Source organism: Panthera tigris, chromosome B3, assembly GCF_018350195.1.
Source record: "Panthera tigris isolate Pti1 chromosome B3, P.tigris_Pti1_mat1.1, whole genome shotgun sequence".
In the NCBI taxonomy this organism is placed as follows: domain Eukaryota; kingdom Metazoa; phylum Chordata; class Mammalia; order Carnivora; family Felidae; genus Panthera; species Panthera tigris.
In genome coordinates this window covers 3,988,799-4,003,075 of record NC_056665.1, presented here as the reverse complement: position 1 = coordinate 4,003,075, position 14,277 = coordinate 3,988,799, and the positions used below count along the sequence as shown (strand labels likewise).

General features: G+C 56.0%; 1 protein-coding gene across 7 annotated transcripts in view; it reads left to right on the top strand.

Moving 5' to 3' along the window:
* The first annotated feature begins 716 nt into the window (after positions 1–716).
* TM6SF1 (transmembrane 6 superfamily member 1) overlaps positions 717–14,277 on the top strand; it is a 34,344-nt gene continuing 20,783 nt past the window's right edge. The window contains exons 1-4 of one of the 7 annotated variants that reach the window (XM_042987939.1): positions 5,896–5,979; positions 7,077–7,336; positions 7,430–7,664; positions 10,019–10,116. In XM_042987939.1, coding sequence (XP_042843873.1) covers positions 7,487–7,664; positions 10,019–10,116 — 276 coding nt within the window. In that variant the 5' untranslated portion in view covers positions 5,896–5,979; positions 7,077–7,336; positions 7,430–7,486. Of the gene's footprint in view, positions 930–5,875; positions 5,980–7,076; positions 7,337–7,429; positions 7,665–10,018; positions 10,117–14,277 lie in introns of those variants that run through there. The other 6 variants (XM_042987940.1, XM_042987941.1, XM_042987938.1 and 3 more) reach the window with 6 other exon arrangements.

Sequence of the window (14,277 nt, the reverse complement as noted above, 5' to 3'; positions counted from 1 at the left end):
CCAGTCCTTGTACCCCATGCAGGGCCCAGCGCAGGCTGTCCGGGGTAACCTGGCCTCCAGGAACGCTCCCGGGGATAGAAACGAATGGTGCTCTCGTGTCTTAAATCATAGCATTTCTCCCTGTGTCCGTTTCAACCCCCAGAACGGGAACGGCGGGAGCCGGCCGTGGCCGACGCACACCAGCTCAGTTGCTCCCACAACCACACCGCCCCAGGTTACCCCCATTGTCAGGGAAGGGAAAAGACACAGGACTTGAGTAACTTGGCCAAGGTCAACAGCAAGCTGAGGGAGCAGCCAGGGCTTGAAAGGGATATTCGCATTCTGCCCCCTGTCCGCTGCCGGCCCAGAAGATCCAAGCCTTCGGGATCATCCGTCCCACCGGTCCCCGGCCCTAGGGCTCCCCACGTGGACACCCCCCCACCCCCGGGCCTGGCTCCACCCCCCTCCGCTCCGCCGGAGCCTCTCCAGGTCGTCGACGACCAGCCCCCGGCCGTGCCCCCACCCCCCACCCCTCCCGGGCCGCCGCCCTCCCGCAGATCCCCGCCCCCCCCCCCCCCCCCACCTGTCCCGGCAGGGGGCTGTCTCCGCCCCCCCCTCGGCGCCGCCCCCCGCTGGCGGCTGAGCCCCCGCGGCCCTCAGCAGCGCCCCCTCCCGGGACTGCAGGGCGGCGCTGCGCTGCGCTCCGGGGCGGCTGCGGGCCCGCTCGCCGAGGGGGCGCTGCTGAGGGCGCGGCGCGGGACGCCCCGAAGGGCACGGACTGGGGGCGCGGGCGCTGCCGGAAGCTGGGGCGGGGCGCCGCGCGGGATGCGCTGAAGGGCGAGCGGCGCGGCGGCGGCGATGAGTGCCTCTGCGGCCACCGGGGTCTTCGTGCTGTCCCTCTCGGCCATCCCGGTCACCTACGTCTTCAACCACCTGGCGGCCCAGCACGAGTGAGTGGGCGCGCGCGGCGGGGGTCGGCGCCGGGGGACGGGGGCGGCCGAGCGGCAACTTTTCCGAGGGGGCCCGAGCCGCACCCGGCGGGGGCCGGGCAGGGGAGGCGAGGCGCGGGGTGGGGGTGGGGGCGCGCGGCCCTGGGGGGCTGGTGGGGGTGCGGCTCGGGCGGGCGGGCGTCCGGGACCTGCGGCGCAGCCCTGGAGCCAAGTGCCGGGCGCCCGCGCGGTGCGGGCACCGGGGAGACAGAGGTCAACGAGGCGATGCCCCTGCCCTTGGGGAGCCCAGGGGCAGGGGTCCCGGGCGGTGCAGCAGCGACAACCACGAGCGCGGCCGTGTTCCCCCGGCTCGTGCGGTGAGCGTTTCCACGTACGGACACACACATGCTTCTCATTTCTTATTAATTTTAGAAACTGTTGTGAATGACTAGCAGAAATAGCCCAGGACGAGCGGGCAAAGACCTGGGTTCTAGGCGTGGCTTTGGCACTGCCCCGGGGCGGTGGGGGGGGGGGGCTGCCTCAGTTTTCCGGTCTGTCAAATGGCCTCTCTTTGTATCCCTGTTGTCAGGATCCGAAGAGACCTGTTCGCCAAGAGGCGCTGTGCACGACAGACAGCTCAGGGGCGAGAGGCAGGGCCGTTGGAGGCTAAGGAAATGGGTGGAGCCCAAAGCCGGCCTCGGGCTTGTGCGAGGGGTCCCTGGCTGAGCAACTGTGCACCAGGCAGCTGCGGGCCCGGCCGGGCAGTGGGACCGGTGCCAGGCCTCTGTGCCTGCTGATGTCCCCCCGCTGTGTGTGGGGACGAGGAAGTTAACCTGTTATGTTTCCCACAGCAGTTGGTGCTAAGGAAATTGCATCAGTCTGTAGCTGCAACCCCCCTCCAGACCTTCAGGCTGCGGATAAGTGTCTGCCCACAGGGCGGTGACTTCCTTCTCCCCTTCTGTGTCTCCGTCTCTGCCTCTGCCTCTCTCCTGGGGCCACCACTTGCTGACAGCCTCCCCCATCCATACTGAGCACTCCCCAGGCACTGGCATCCACTGCCCTTGGTCTGACCCAGTCTTGGGGTACAACTCCTGCAAGCAGCAGCTCTGGGCAGCGAATGTCACGAGTCTGTGAATACAGCGCACGGGGGACCCTGCGTTCCTCCAATGGCATTATGCGCAGTTCAGCAAACATTTATTGAGTCCATAGGCTGCGCGTGACTCTGTTCCAAGAACTGGGGATATGGCTATAGACAAGCCAGGAAAGGTGGGGGACACGAGTGTTGAGACAGACATCAGTAAGTAAAATGGGGCAACCCGAGTGCCTGGGAAGGGGACTGGTGGTCAGGGAAGGTTTCCTGGAGGAGGAGACTTGAGGTGCAGGAGGTGGCCACCAGGGGATGTGGGGACAGAGCCTTTCAGGGCGGGGTGGGGGGGACGTGGCTGGGTGTGGGGGTATTCTGGAGGGAGGCGGGGCAGCTTACTGAGAGACTGCATGTCCTGGAGAGGATTTGAGGATGACTCTGAGATTTTGGCCTCAGCCACTGGCAGGATGGCGATGGCATTTACTGAGCACACACTGAATTATGTATTGCTGTGTATTATTGAGCACATTGCTAAGCCCTGCAGAGTTCTGAATAATTGCTTCCAGGCATTCTTCCCTTCCCCCTGTAGGTTAAAATTCCAGTGGCCTCTGACTCCTCTCTCTTCTTTCTCTACCACCCACCCCGCCACCGTCCCCTTCCACAGCCACAGTGACCCCAGGGCTGGGTTAACATCTGTTTCCTCCCTGCAGTTCCCCGGGCACTGGCCTGCTGGAGCTCCCCTGGCCCAGCCCTTGCATGATCCTTAACTTCCTGCTTCCTTGCCCTTCCTCATGTAGTTCCCTCTGACTGGAGGCCTTCCTCCCTGACCTGACTTTTGAAGCTGCACCAGGACTCTATGGCCTGGGGTAAAATGCCAAATGCCTCCTCTAACTTTTCCAAACCCTCCCTCCCAGTAGATGTGATCTTTCCCTCCACCCGGCCCCCTTGGATTGCACTTTTCCCACCAGAGTTACTTTCCTGTGGCCAAACTCACCTTCCCAGATCATACATAGCTCACCTGAGTATTGTCTTGCCCAGCACAGGGCCTTGTGCATAGCAGACATTTAGTTAGGTTTGAAATAGTTGGATTAGTTGAAGCTTCCTTCCCACCAAACCTTTTACGAAAGCCTGAAAAACAGAAAAAGCAAGTCAGGTTAAGGAGTCAGGGAAGAGTTGGGATGTCTCTCTCTCTCTGTCTCTCTCTGTCTCACACACACACACACACACACACACACACGCATGCACACTTTCTCTCTCTGCTCATACTCACCCATACATGTCCCCTTTGAGTAGGTGTCCTTTCGTGGACACCTTGTAATGCCCCCCATTCCAAGACCCATGACTAGCAACTTTTCTCCTTGGGGTGAGTCTCAGCCCTTACCCCATCTCCCTCACCCCCTAAGTCCCTGCTGGGTTCTGCACTGGGCTGCGACCGGGATGCACACAGGATCTGCTGCCTCAGTTTCTCTTCATGCTTTGCTCCTCCCCCAGGTGGCGAGTGTGAGGGGACACGTGAACCAGTTTACACAGCTCTCTCATACTGTAGAAGAGCACCAGCTGCGTGATCTTGCCGGCTGTAGGCATAGGTCCTTGGTAGGAGCAGGAATGGGGGTTACTTTCTGGCCACCACCTGACTCAGGCTGTGATGAAAATGCCTGTCAGCTTTTATAGCACATCTAACCTCTTCCCTCTTCATGGGATGCTTCAGTTCAGTATCATGTTCCTGACCCACATCAGCTTCCTCTTCTGTCCTCTCTTCCTTTTGCTCATCCCTACAGGAGGAGCCTGGAACAGCCACTGATGGGCACCCCTAGAAGCTTCCTATTTCAATTTCTTGCCTGGACATTGACAGTCGTCCTCCTTCTTATCATAGAAGTGTGCCATCCATGCATCCATCCACCACCTGTAATCCATCCATCTGACCATCCACCCATCCACCCATTCATACACCATCCACCATCCATTCATCCATCATCCATTCATCCATCCATGCATTCATTCACCATCCATCATCCACCATCCATCATTCATTCATCCATCCACCCATTCATTCACCATCCACCATCCACCATCCATCCATCCATCCATCCATCCATCCATCCATCATGTCATCTGTCCATTCATTCACTATCTTCCTTCTATCCATCCATCCATCCATCCATCCATCCATCATGTCATCTGTCCATTCATTCACTATCTTCCTTCTATCCATCCATCCATCCATCCATCCATCTATCCATCATGTCATCTGTCCATTCATTCACTATCTTCCTTCTGTCCATCCATCCATCCATCCATCCACCCATCCATCCATCCATCCATCCATTTATTTCTCTTTCCTGGCTTACTCTCCCCCTCTTTCCCTCCCTCATCTATCTATCAATTCTTGTATACCCTAGCAGAAGTCCCCAGGCAGACTTTGTGTCATATTCTCATGCCCCACTCCAAAGTATTCAGATTCTGCAGGTCAAGGTTGGCCTATGCTGATGCCCAGTGTCCATTCCCTGACTCTTTGTGGGGTCTGGGGCCAGGTGCTGAGGATACCGCTCTCCTGCCCCTGCAACCAGTCTCCTTGGGGCCCATCTACCTGAAGGTTGGATGGATCACTTCCCACTTCCCGACTGACCTCTCTTACATTGGGGGCAGATTTCTGACTGGTGCCTAACACCCATTCCAGCTACAGGTGTGTGGAGTGAACTTCAGCATGAGTTTGTCCTTCAGTTACTGGTAGGTCTTATTGGGTTGTGGAGCCTGTGACTGAGAAAGGTACTTTCCAGAAGTCTCAGGGGCAATGGCAAAGGTTACCCAACTCAACAGTTCTCCTGTTGGGCTGGAGTGGTGTGGACGGATTTCAGCTGAGGAGTGGTGCCTGTGGGAGCTCTCGAGGGCTGTTGAGGGGGCGCTGGTGTAGCAGGCTATAAGAGAGGGCCAGGCAATACTTTGTCTATAACTGCAAGCCCAGTTGGTGCTGGAGGTGAGAGAGAGCATCTGTGTGTAGGACTAGAGGTGACCTCCTGGGCGAGAGAGCTCAGAGCTCATTCAGACAGGACCCTCCGTGGAGACAGGGACCTCCTCCATGCATCCACCGTGCCTGGTACATAGGGGTGCATAATACATTTTATCCTTAATAGGTTTAAAATTAGTTAATGAACAGGTGATGACACAGCATGGCTTTGGCACAGCTGCACAGTTGGGCAGTGGCCGCGTAGGGGCCAGAGTGCAGGGCCTTGACCAGTGACTGGGCCCAGCCTCACAGCCTAGTGCTGCCCCATGGGGAAGGCAGCTTGGCTTCCGGCATCCTCGGCGCCGTGCCCTTTCCCTGTGCCCAGCCTCGCCTCACCTTAGCTCCCGGGTGTGGGGGGGATGCCGGCTTGCTGGCCTTGGGTGTGGGGAGCTGGCTTCGCTCTGGCCGCAGGTCGGGCCCCAGCTCTTCCACCCGGCCCTCCTTCCTTGTCCTCCTGAAACGTCCGTGCGGTTGTGACTCCCGTGGCTCCCTGGAGCTCAGTCTGAGGGTTTCCGGCCGGCCCTGAGGGAGGTGGTGGGATTCGGTGGTTAGGCACGTCCGTCCCCGGGGAGCAGGGTTTGGGGAAGCGGGTAGGCAGAGGCCATCTGCAGGGGGGGGGGGGGGGGATGGGATAGGATAGGGGGGAGGGTGCTATGCAGGTGGGCAGGATGGGACGAGTGAGAACCTGGTGGCTCTAGTCCCTGAAAGTCACACGGGTGGCCGGGGAGGGGCCAACGTGCTGCAGAAAGACAAAGCCCACAGCACTAGAGCTGTAGGCAGAGGCAGAGGTGGGAGCAAACGCGATCAACAGCCAGGAAATTCCACGCACTCATGTATTTATTTCGATAAGTGACCACCTCCCTGCTCCGGTTGTTGCAGTTCCTGGACAATCGTAGGGGTTGCTGCCCTCATCCTGCTCCTGGTAGCCTTGCTGGCTCGTGTCCTCGTCAAAAGAAAACCACCCCGGGACCCGCTGTTCTATGGTACGTGTCCACGGGCCCGTGGGACGGAAACTGTTGGGGTCCACTCAACAGCACAACACTTGACTTTTGCCTGCATTATGTTTCTTCTATGAACAAGAAGTCTGCCTCCAATGCCCTGAGCCCGCTGGTAATGTGGTAGGAAGCGTAGGAGTATTTCAGGGCCACACAGTCCTCCCTCCTCCCCTCCAAACTAACGCCTCCTCCGGGTTGTGGACCCCACCCTTTCCCAGCTGAGATCAGGGCAGAAGGTCACTGCCAGGGCCAGCCAGGCAGGATGCCCCTCTGTTCCTCGCCCCCAACCTCAGCCGTGCTCTGACCTCTGATCTCCACTCTCCTTCCTGCACCTCTGGCCCTCTGGCAAACAGCCTTACCTGGTGTGGAACTTAGCTGTACAAGTACAGTGGCTCGGTCTGCACGTTTGTATAATGAGGAAACTAACAGCCCTTACCACGGAGGGCCGGTGCAAACATTAAACAATATTTGTAAAATACTTATAACAGTGCCTGAAAAATACACACGTGCATTAAATAAATAAAAACACCACCGATTAAGCACTTAAGAGTGTGCCTGGGGGCACCTGGGTGGCTCAGTCGGTTAAGTGTCCGACTTCGGCTCAGGTCGTGATCTGGCGGTCCGTGAGTTCGAGCCCCGCGTTGGGCTCTGTGCTGACGGCTCAGAGCCTGGAGCCTGTTTCAGATTCTGTGTCTCCCTCTCTCTGACCTTCCCCTGTTCATGCTCTGTCTCTCTCTGTCTCAAAAATAAATAAACATTAAAAAAAAAAAAAAAAAAGAGTGTGCCTGGTCGTGGCCACTGCAGCAGGAGTGTTTTATTTATTTATTAAAAAATTTTTTTTTTTAACATTTATTCATTTTTGAGACAGAGAGAGACAGAGCATGAACGGGGGAGGGTCAGAGAGAGGGAGACACAGAATCTGAAACAGGCTCCAGGCTCGGAGCCATCAGCCCAGAGCCTGATGCGGGGCTCGAACCCACGGACCGTGAGATCATGACCTGAGCTGAAGTCGGACGTCCAACTGACTGAGCCACCCAGGTGCCCCAGGAGTGTTTTATTTAATCCTTACAACAAATACCCTCCAGTTACAGATTAAGAAGCTGAGAAACGAGGTCACGGTCGCATCCTGAGACCGGCATTGACCCCGAAGCCCGTGACCTTTGTGGTCCGAGCCGTTACTGCCTTCAAGCGCTTCCCCTGCCGGGAACTTTGCTGGCGTTTACTCATTCAGTGTCTGCTGTAGCCAGGCTGCGTGTCAGACACCCCCCAGGCCCGACCTCCCTGTAGCAGCGGCAGGCGCTTTCCATACTACCCGCCCCCTCCTTCGCTGAGATGCAACTGACAGGTAACCTTGTGCGAGTGTGAGACGGAGGCTGCGGTGACGCGATGCGCGCATACGCTGGGAGATGGTGACCACGACCAGGTCGCTTGCCTTCAGTAAGGTCCTTCACCTCCCGTAATCACCCGTCTCTGGTGCGCGGTGGGAACACGAAGTATGCAGCGCGGTGTCGTCGACCACGGTCACCACGCGGCAAATCAGATACCGCAACTCACTCGTCTTACACCCGGAAGTTTGTTTGGCCGACATCTCCCCGTTTCCCCCACTCACCGGCCCCTGGCAACCACCCTTCCAAGCTCTGTTTCTGTGAACTCAGCTTTTCTAGATTCCGCATGTAAGTGAGATCCTACGGTATTTGTCTTTCTCCGGATAACTTATTTCACTTAGGACAATGCCCTTGAAATCCATTTATGTTGTTGCCAATGGTAGGATTTCCTTCTTTTTTTTTATGGCCAAGATTCCATTGTGTCTGTGTATCTTCTTTATCCATTCATCCATCAATGGACACGTAGGGTGTTTCCATGTCTTGGCTATAAACATCTATTTCCTTGCTCACGGGTTGGCCAGAATGCTGTGCTTCAGGCTGTGGGTCAGATTCAGGGCTGTGTCATGTGTCTCCTTGCTCTTGGACCAGTAGCTCCCCAAGGCGTGCCCTCCTCCTGGCAGAGGAGACTTGGAGTTGGCCATTGTCAATTCCACTGGCCACACATTCCACTGGCCACAGCAAGTCATGTGGCTGAGTCTATCACCAATGGCATGGGGCATATTCTCTGCCCGCAGTGGATCTTGGCAAAGGTGGGGAGGCAAAGAAGAATTGGGAGTAAATAATTTCTCCCAGCTTGTGTATAAAAAACCCTAAAGTTGAGGGGCACCTGGGTGGCTCAGTCGGTTAAGCGTCCGACTTCGGCTCGGGTCATGATCTCATGGTTTGTGAGTTCGAGCCCCATGTTGGGCTCTGCACTGACAGCTCGGAGCCTGGAGCCTGCTTTGGATTCTGTGTCTTCCCCACTCGCACTTTGTCTTTCTCTCTTTCTCTCTCCCTAAAATAAACATTACAATTTTTTTTGAAAAACTGTGAAGTTTAGGTAAATGATGCAACTTGCCTAAGATTGGATAGCCAGTCAGTAGATTAGCTGGACCTGTCCCAGTTCAAGGCCCACATCTTCTCCTGCCCCACACTACCTGCCTTTGCTCTGGCCCTGGTCCACCTTTCTAGACAGGTCTCCTGCTGCCATCTTCCCCCCGCCGGCCCCCCGCCACTCTGTGGTGCCCATACTTAGCTGACTTGTGTCTGTCCTGACTCCCCAGGGTTGAGCACCCTTGCTCCCACACCCTCGGCCCTCTCTCCTTGTCTCTGTCACAGCCTTGAGCACACGGAAGCCTCAGGGCGGGTGCTCACCCCCTGTGACCCAGCATCTGATGCTCCTGTCAGCTTCAACGAGGGTGGAACTGTCCAGTGATCAGACGCTAAATGCTTCCTTTCCTGGGAGACATATGGTGACTGATCACTGATGGCCGATCCCAGACTACCAGGCCTGGACCACAGGCCTGGGAGGCACAGGGAGGCAGGGTGTGCACGGCAGGGCAGCCGTGGGCCTTCCGCTCCCAGTGAGAATGTGAACCCCGCGGCCCCGGCTGCAGACTCGGCAAGGCCAGCTTCCCTTCTCTGTGAATTAACCTCTGCCGCTCTCCTCCCCACTTACTTTTTCATGGCTTTTGTTTTATTTTTTAAATTTTTCAATGTTTGTTTATTTTTGAGAGAGAAAGAGAAGACAAGCAGCGGAAGGGCAGAGAGAGAGAGAGACAGAGAGAGGGAGACACAGAATCTGAAGCAGGCTCCAGGCTCTGAGCTGTCAGCAAAGCCCGATGTGGGGCTCGAACCCATGAACCATGAGATCATGACCTGAGCTGGAGTCGGACACTTAACTGACTGAGCCACCCAGGCGCCCCTGAGTCATTATTGTAAATATACCCACCTCGTGGTCGCCTCTATTCTTGGCCACTGGTTACTGGTTTTGTTCCCTCTGTGCAGGTGGGGTCCTGGGCAGCCACTTGTAGGGAGCGGAGGACGGATGGGGGGGCCTGGTAGAATCCTGTGGGACAGTTAGCGGGTGAGTTTGTCATTCTGTCCCCCTGGCGGGTGTCTCCTTGGACAGGGCACTTGGGCAGTGACACAGGCAAAGGTACCAATGTGTGTGCAGGAGGGACCTTCTGTTAGCCCATGATGAGTGTCCACAGTCACATTAAAAACAAGTCACTGTTACTGGTGAATGCCAAGCTCTTAGTCATTGTCTCCTGACCTACTGCTTTTTGTTTTTTTAATTTAATGTTTATTTATTTTTTAGGGGCCGGGGATGGTCAGGGAGCGAGGGAGAGACAGAACCCCAAGCAGGCTCTGCACTGTCAGCAGAGAGCCCGGATGCAGGGCTCGAACCCACAACCATGAGATCATGACCTGAGCCAAGATCAAGAATCAGATGCTTAACTGACTGAGCCACCCAGGCGCCCCCTCCTGACCTACTGCTTTTTAAACTACTGCTTCCTTGGGGCACCTGGCCGGCTCAGTCAGTGGAGCGCACGACTCTTGATCTCAGGGTTGTGGGTTTGAGCCCCAGGTTGGGGGTGGAGGTTACTTACAAAAAAACGTTTTCTTAATTAAAAAGGAAACTCTCGCTTTCTTTGCTCTAGTGTATGCAGTGTTTGGATTTACCAGCGTGGTGAACCTCATCATAGCCCTGGAACAGGACGGAATCATTGACGGGTTCGTGACACACTACTTGAGAGAGGTACGGCATCGCTTAGCAACCGTAAGCCTTACGCCAAACGGTCAGCAGCCTCAGCCATGTGGCTCAGAGACGAAATCCCTCCGTTTGGTGTAAGCAGGCACGGTCCGTGGCATCGCTCAACTGCCACGGACGCAGCGGGTTTACTCGCGTGCAAAGCGGGGGGCACCTCTCTCCAGAGTTCGGCCGTACACCTGTTCCCTCACACCCGCTCCACTCCCCTTCGCCAGGAATGAGATCCTGCAAGTGAATTCGGTGTTTGGTGTCTGTCACTGTGAAACCATTACTACAGCCAAAAGCTCAAGCTGGTCTTACACGTGGAGAGTGGCGACCCCCACGGCACTTACGGAAGCCGCTTGATTGCGATGACCATCCTTCCCTCCCCGTCGTCATGTGCCAGTGCTGCCCGGCACTTGAGACACCTAATCCTCCTCCCTGTGTTAGGGTGGATGAATCCGGCCCCAGAGAGCTTAGGTCACTTGCTCAAGGTCACACAGGAAATAAGGAAGGAGCAGAGCTGAAAGTTTCGCGTTCGTCTGTGTTTCAAATAATGGAGAGCTTCGTCTGCAAGCTAAGGGAGTTTGGACTTTATCTCACACTCGAGGGAAGATTTTGAGCCAGGGAGCGATGCAGTCAGCTCTAGGAAGGATGGGCTCGAAGGGGAGGCTTTCGCAGGGCCAGTGAGGGCAGGCGGGTGGCCAAGCACAGGAGGTAGGGAGGAGGGACGAACTTCGGAGAACTGGAGTCTTTGGAGTGAGCGGGACTCAAGGATGAGTTGGGGGTGATGGGAAAGTAAGACATCCTGCCTCCTGCTTTTGGAAGTATGCAGGTGTTATTAAGCCCGGAGGGGCGAACCGGAGGAATTTACTTCTAAAGACAGTAGCCGGAGTAGACTGTGGGGTCACGAGACCTGCTTTCTCCCGCCAGGAGCTGTCTCAAGTGGAGACAAGTCCTAGCTGTCCTAGGAGCAGTGATGGAGGCACACAGGGGGCACACCGTATGGGCACACCTATGAGATATCACGGGTTCGGTCCCAGACTGTTGCGTTAAAGCGAATATCATGACAGAGCACCTCACGTGAATGTTTTGGTTTCCCAGTGCATGTGAAAGTTATGTTTATGGGGCGCCCGGTGGCTCAGTCAGATAAGCATCCGACCTCGGCTCGGGTCACGACCTCATAGCTCGTGGGTTCAAGCCCCGCGTCGGGCTCTGTGCTGACAGCTCGGAGCCCGGAGCCTGCTTCGGATTCTATGTTTCCCTCTCTGCCCCTCCCCTGCTTGCGCTCTGTCTCCCAAAAGTAAATAAATAAACATCAGAAAAAAGTCATGTTTACACTACACTGTAGTCTGTTAAGTGTGCAATAGCATTAGGTCCAAAAAGCATACGTACCTTAATATTAAAATGCTTTATTGCAAAAACTGCCTACCACTGTCGAAGGTCTCGGTGAGTCATCTTCTGCTGGTGGAGGGTCTTTGCCTCCATGTTGGTGGCTGCTGACTGATCAGGGCGGTGGTCGCTGAAGGAGGGGGTGGCCGTGGCCGTTTCCTAGGCCGTTTCCTAGGATACGACGACAGTGACGTTTGCCGAGGACAGGAAGATGCTGTGCAGGGAGGTGCAGCGGTCAAACACACCCAGCAGTTGCTAAGTTCACCGTCTTGTGTGGGTGCGGTTCGTGGGGCCCCAGAACAGTCACAATAGTAACAGCAAAGATCACTGGTCGCAGATCACCGTAGCAACTCTGCCAGGAATGACAAAGTTTGACATATTGCCGGAATTACTAAAATGTGACACAGAGACACAAAGCGAGCAACTGCGGTTGGAAAAACGGCCCCAAGAGACTTGCCTGATGGAGGGTGGCCACAGAGCTTTAATTCGTAAAAAAACAAAAAACACAAAACACAACACAAACAACTCAGTGTCTGCGATGCACAATGAAGCAAAAGGCAGTAAAACACGGTGTTACCTGTGCACAGAGGAAGAACTAAGTCCGGAAGCAGTCAGGGGAGTCCCCATCGAATTTGTGATATTGCTCTAGCATTTTTTAAAAAAATTTTAATGTTTATTTTTGAGAGACCAAGCATGAGCGGCGGGAGGGGCAGAGAGAGAGAGAGACACAGGATCCAAAGCAGGCTCCGGGCTCTGATCTCAGCACAGAGCCCGATGGGGGGCCCGAACCCATGGACTGTGAGATCATGACCTGAGCCTAAGTCAGACGCTTAACCGACTGAGCCACCCAGGAGCCCCTAGCATTTTTTTAAATTGCAATGACAGTGGATGACAAACATTTTCCAGATGGACTGGGGTGGGGGTGGAGAGCATTCCGAGGGGAAGGGACAGCTTGAGCGAAAGCTTGGAGGTGAGAAACAGCAGGTGTCTCCCCACGGTCAGCCTGGGGTGCAGGTTTGCAGGGATGATGCTGAGTTCATCTGGGGACGTGTGGAGTTTCGGGTGGTTGAGGGACATCCTGGCAGATGTTCTGGTTGGCAGGGCTTGAGCGCTGAGGAACATTCCTGGCGGAGAGATTTGGGGGCCATCTCAGTAGGAGCCTGCTCGGGGAAAGTGGGGAGAGAGGAGACACCGGAGGGTGGAATGTGGGAGGTGGCAGCCAGAAGAGCCCCCTGAAGCAAACTGCGAAGGGACAGGCCGAGACGCCGAAGGGAAGCCTGGGGAGCCTGGGGCCACTGGGCCCAGAGGGGGCAGGTTTTGGGGAGAAAGTGGCTGCTGAGAGGGCCGGGAGGTCGAGCTGCTGAGGTTGGCCAGCCCTGAGGCAGACGGGGTGTGAGGAGGTGGGCTGGTGTCACTGTGGGAAGGGCGGCAGGGCCAGGTTCTGGGCACCCGGCTGCCAGATACAGGAGGCTGGCCTGGTCCCGCAGGCGGAAGCTTGCTCTGGAAGGCTTTGGAACAGAAGAGCAATGTGTCAAGAGCTAATGACTCTTCATTTGGCAGGTGGATTGGAAGGAGAGCAGGCAGCTAGAGGGACCGTTCGGGAATGGCTCAGTGAGGGGCAGGGAGGGTTTGAACCGGAGGGAGGGTGGCCCGCGGTGACCTCATAAACAGAAATAAAAGGACGTGCCCACACACCGCATAGGAGAGAAAGGGGTGGAAACGGGACCCTGCGGCTTTGAGCTGGGCAGGCAGGGTGGTGTCATCCTTAAGATAGAGGCCTCGGGGGCACAGGGACAGGGGTGGGGGCAGGGAGGGGGAGGGGGATGGGCGCTCAATTGAGCATCAGCCTCTTGATCTCCTCTCAGGTCATACCTCACAGTTTGTGAGATCAAGCCCTGCGTCGGGCTTTGTGCCGACAGTGAGGAGCCTGCTTGGGATTCTCACTCTCTCTGCCCCACCCCCTGCTGGCTCGCTCTCTCTGTGTCTCTCAAAATAAACTTAAAAAAAGAAAGAGAAGCCAGCTGAGGCTCAATTGAGGGCAGAAGCTGATGCGTGAAAACTTAGGAGTTCTGAAGGGCCCGTGGGGCATCTAGTTACAAATGTCCTGGGGCGCCTGGGGGCTCAGTCTGTTAAGCGTCTGACCTCGGCTCAGGTCATGATCTCACGGTTTGTGGGTTCGAGACCGCGTCAGGCTCTGTGCTGACAGCTGGGAGCCTGGAGCCTGCTTCGGATTCTGTGTCTCCCTCTCTCTCTGCTCCTCCTCCCCTCATGTTCTGTCTCTGTAAAATGAATAAACCTTAAAAAAATTTTTTTTTAATTAAGAAAAAAAAGTGTCCATGAAGCCACCAGGGGAGCCAGCACCGGCTCTGAGAGTCCGATGTGTAGGCATGAACAATTAAAGTCATGAAATCGGATTGGATTGTTCAGTCGAAGCATGTCAGGGAGAAAAGATGTGCGTCAGGCGTGGGCACAGAAGTCCAGCTGCTGTGTTATTTCTGCCTCCTTGCTAGTTCTCATTCCATCTCACTTGTGGGGAGAGAGGACCGGGCAGGCCCTGCCCCGGGCACACCATGCTTCAGAGGGGCCCCTCCTGGCTGGCTGATCTGACTGTTCTGGCCGCAGAAAGGACTGAGGGCATCTTAGGAAGACAGGCCAGAAACAAGGCGGGATGGCATGGACGTGGGAGAGAGAAGAAAGGAACACGAGACTCAGAAGGAAACGAAAAGCCCGTGCAAATCGGACAGTGATCTTGTGGTAGCCTTCCGGAAGCACGACATG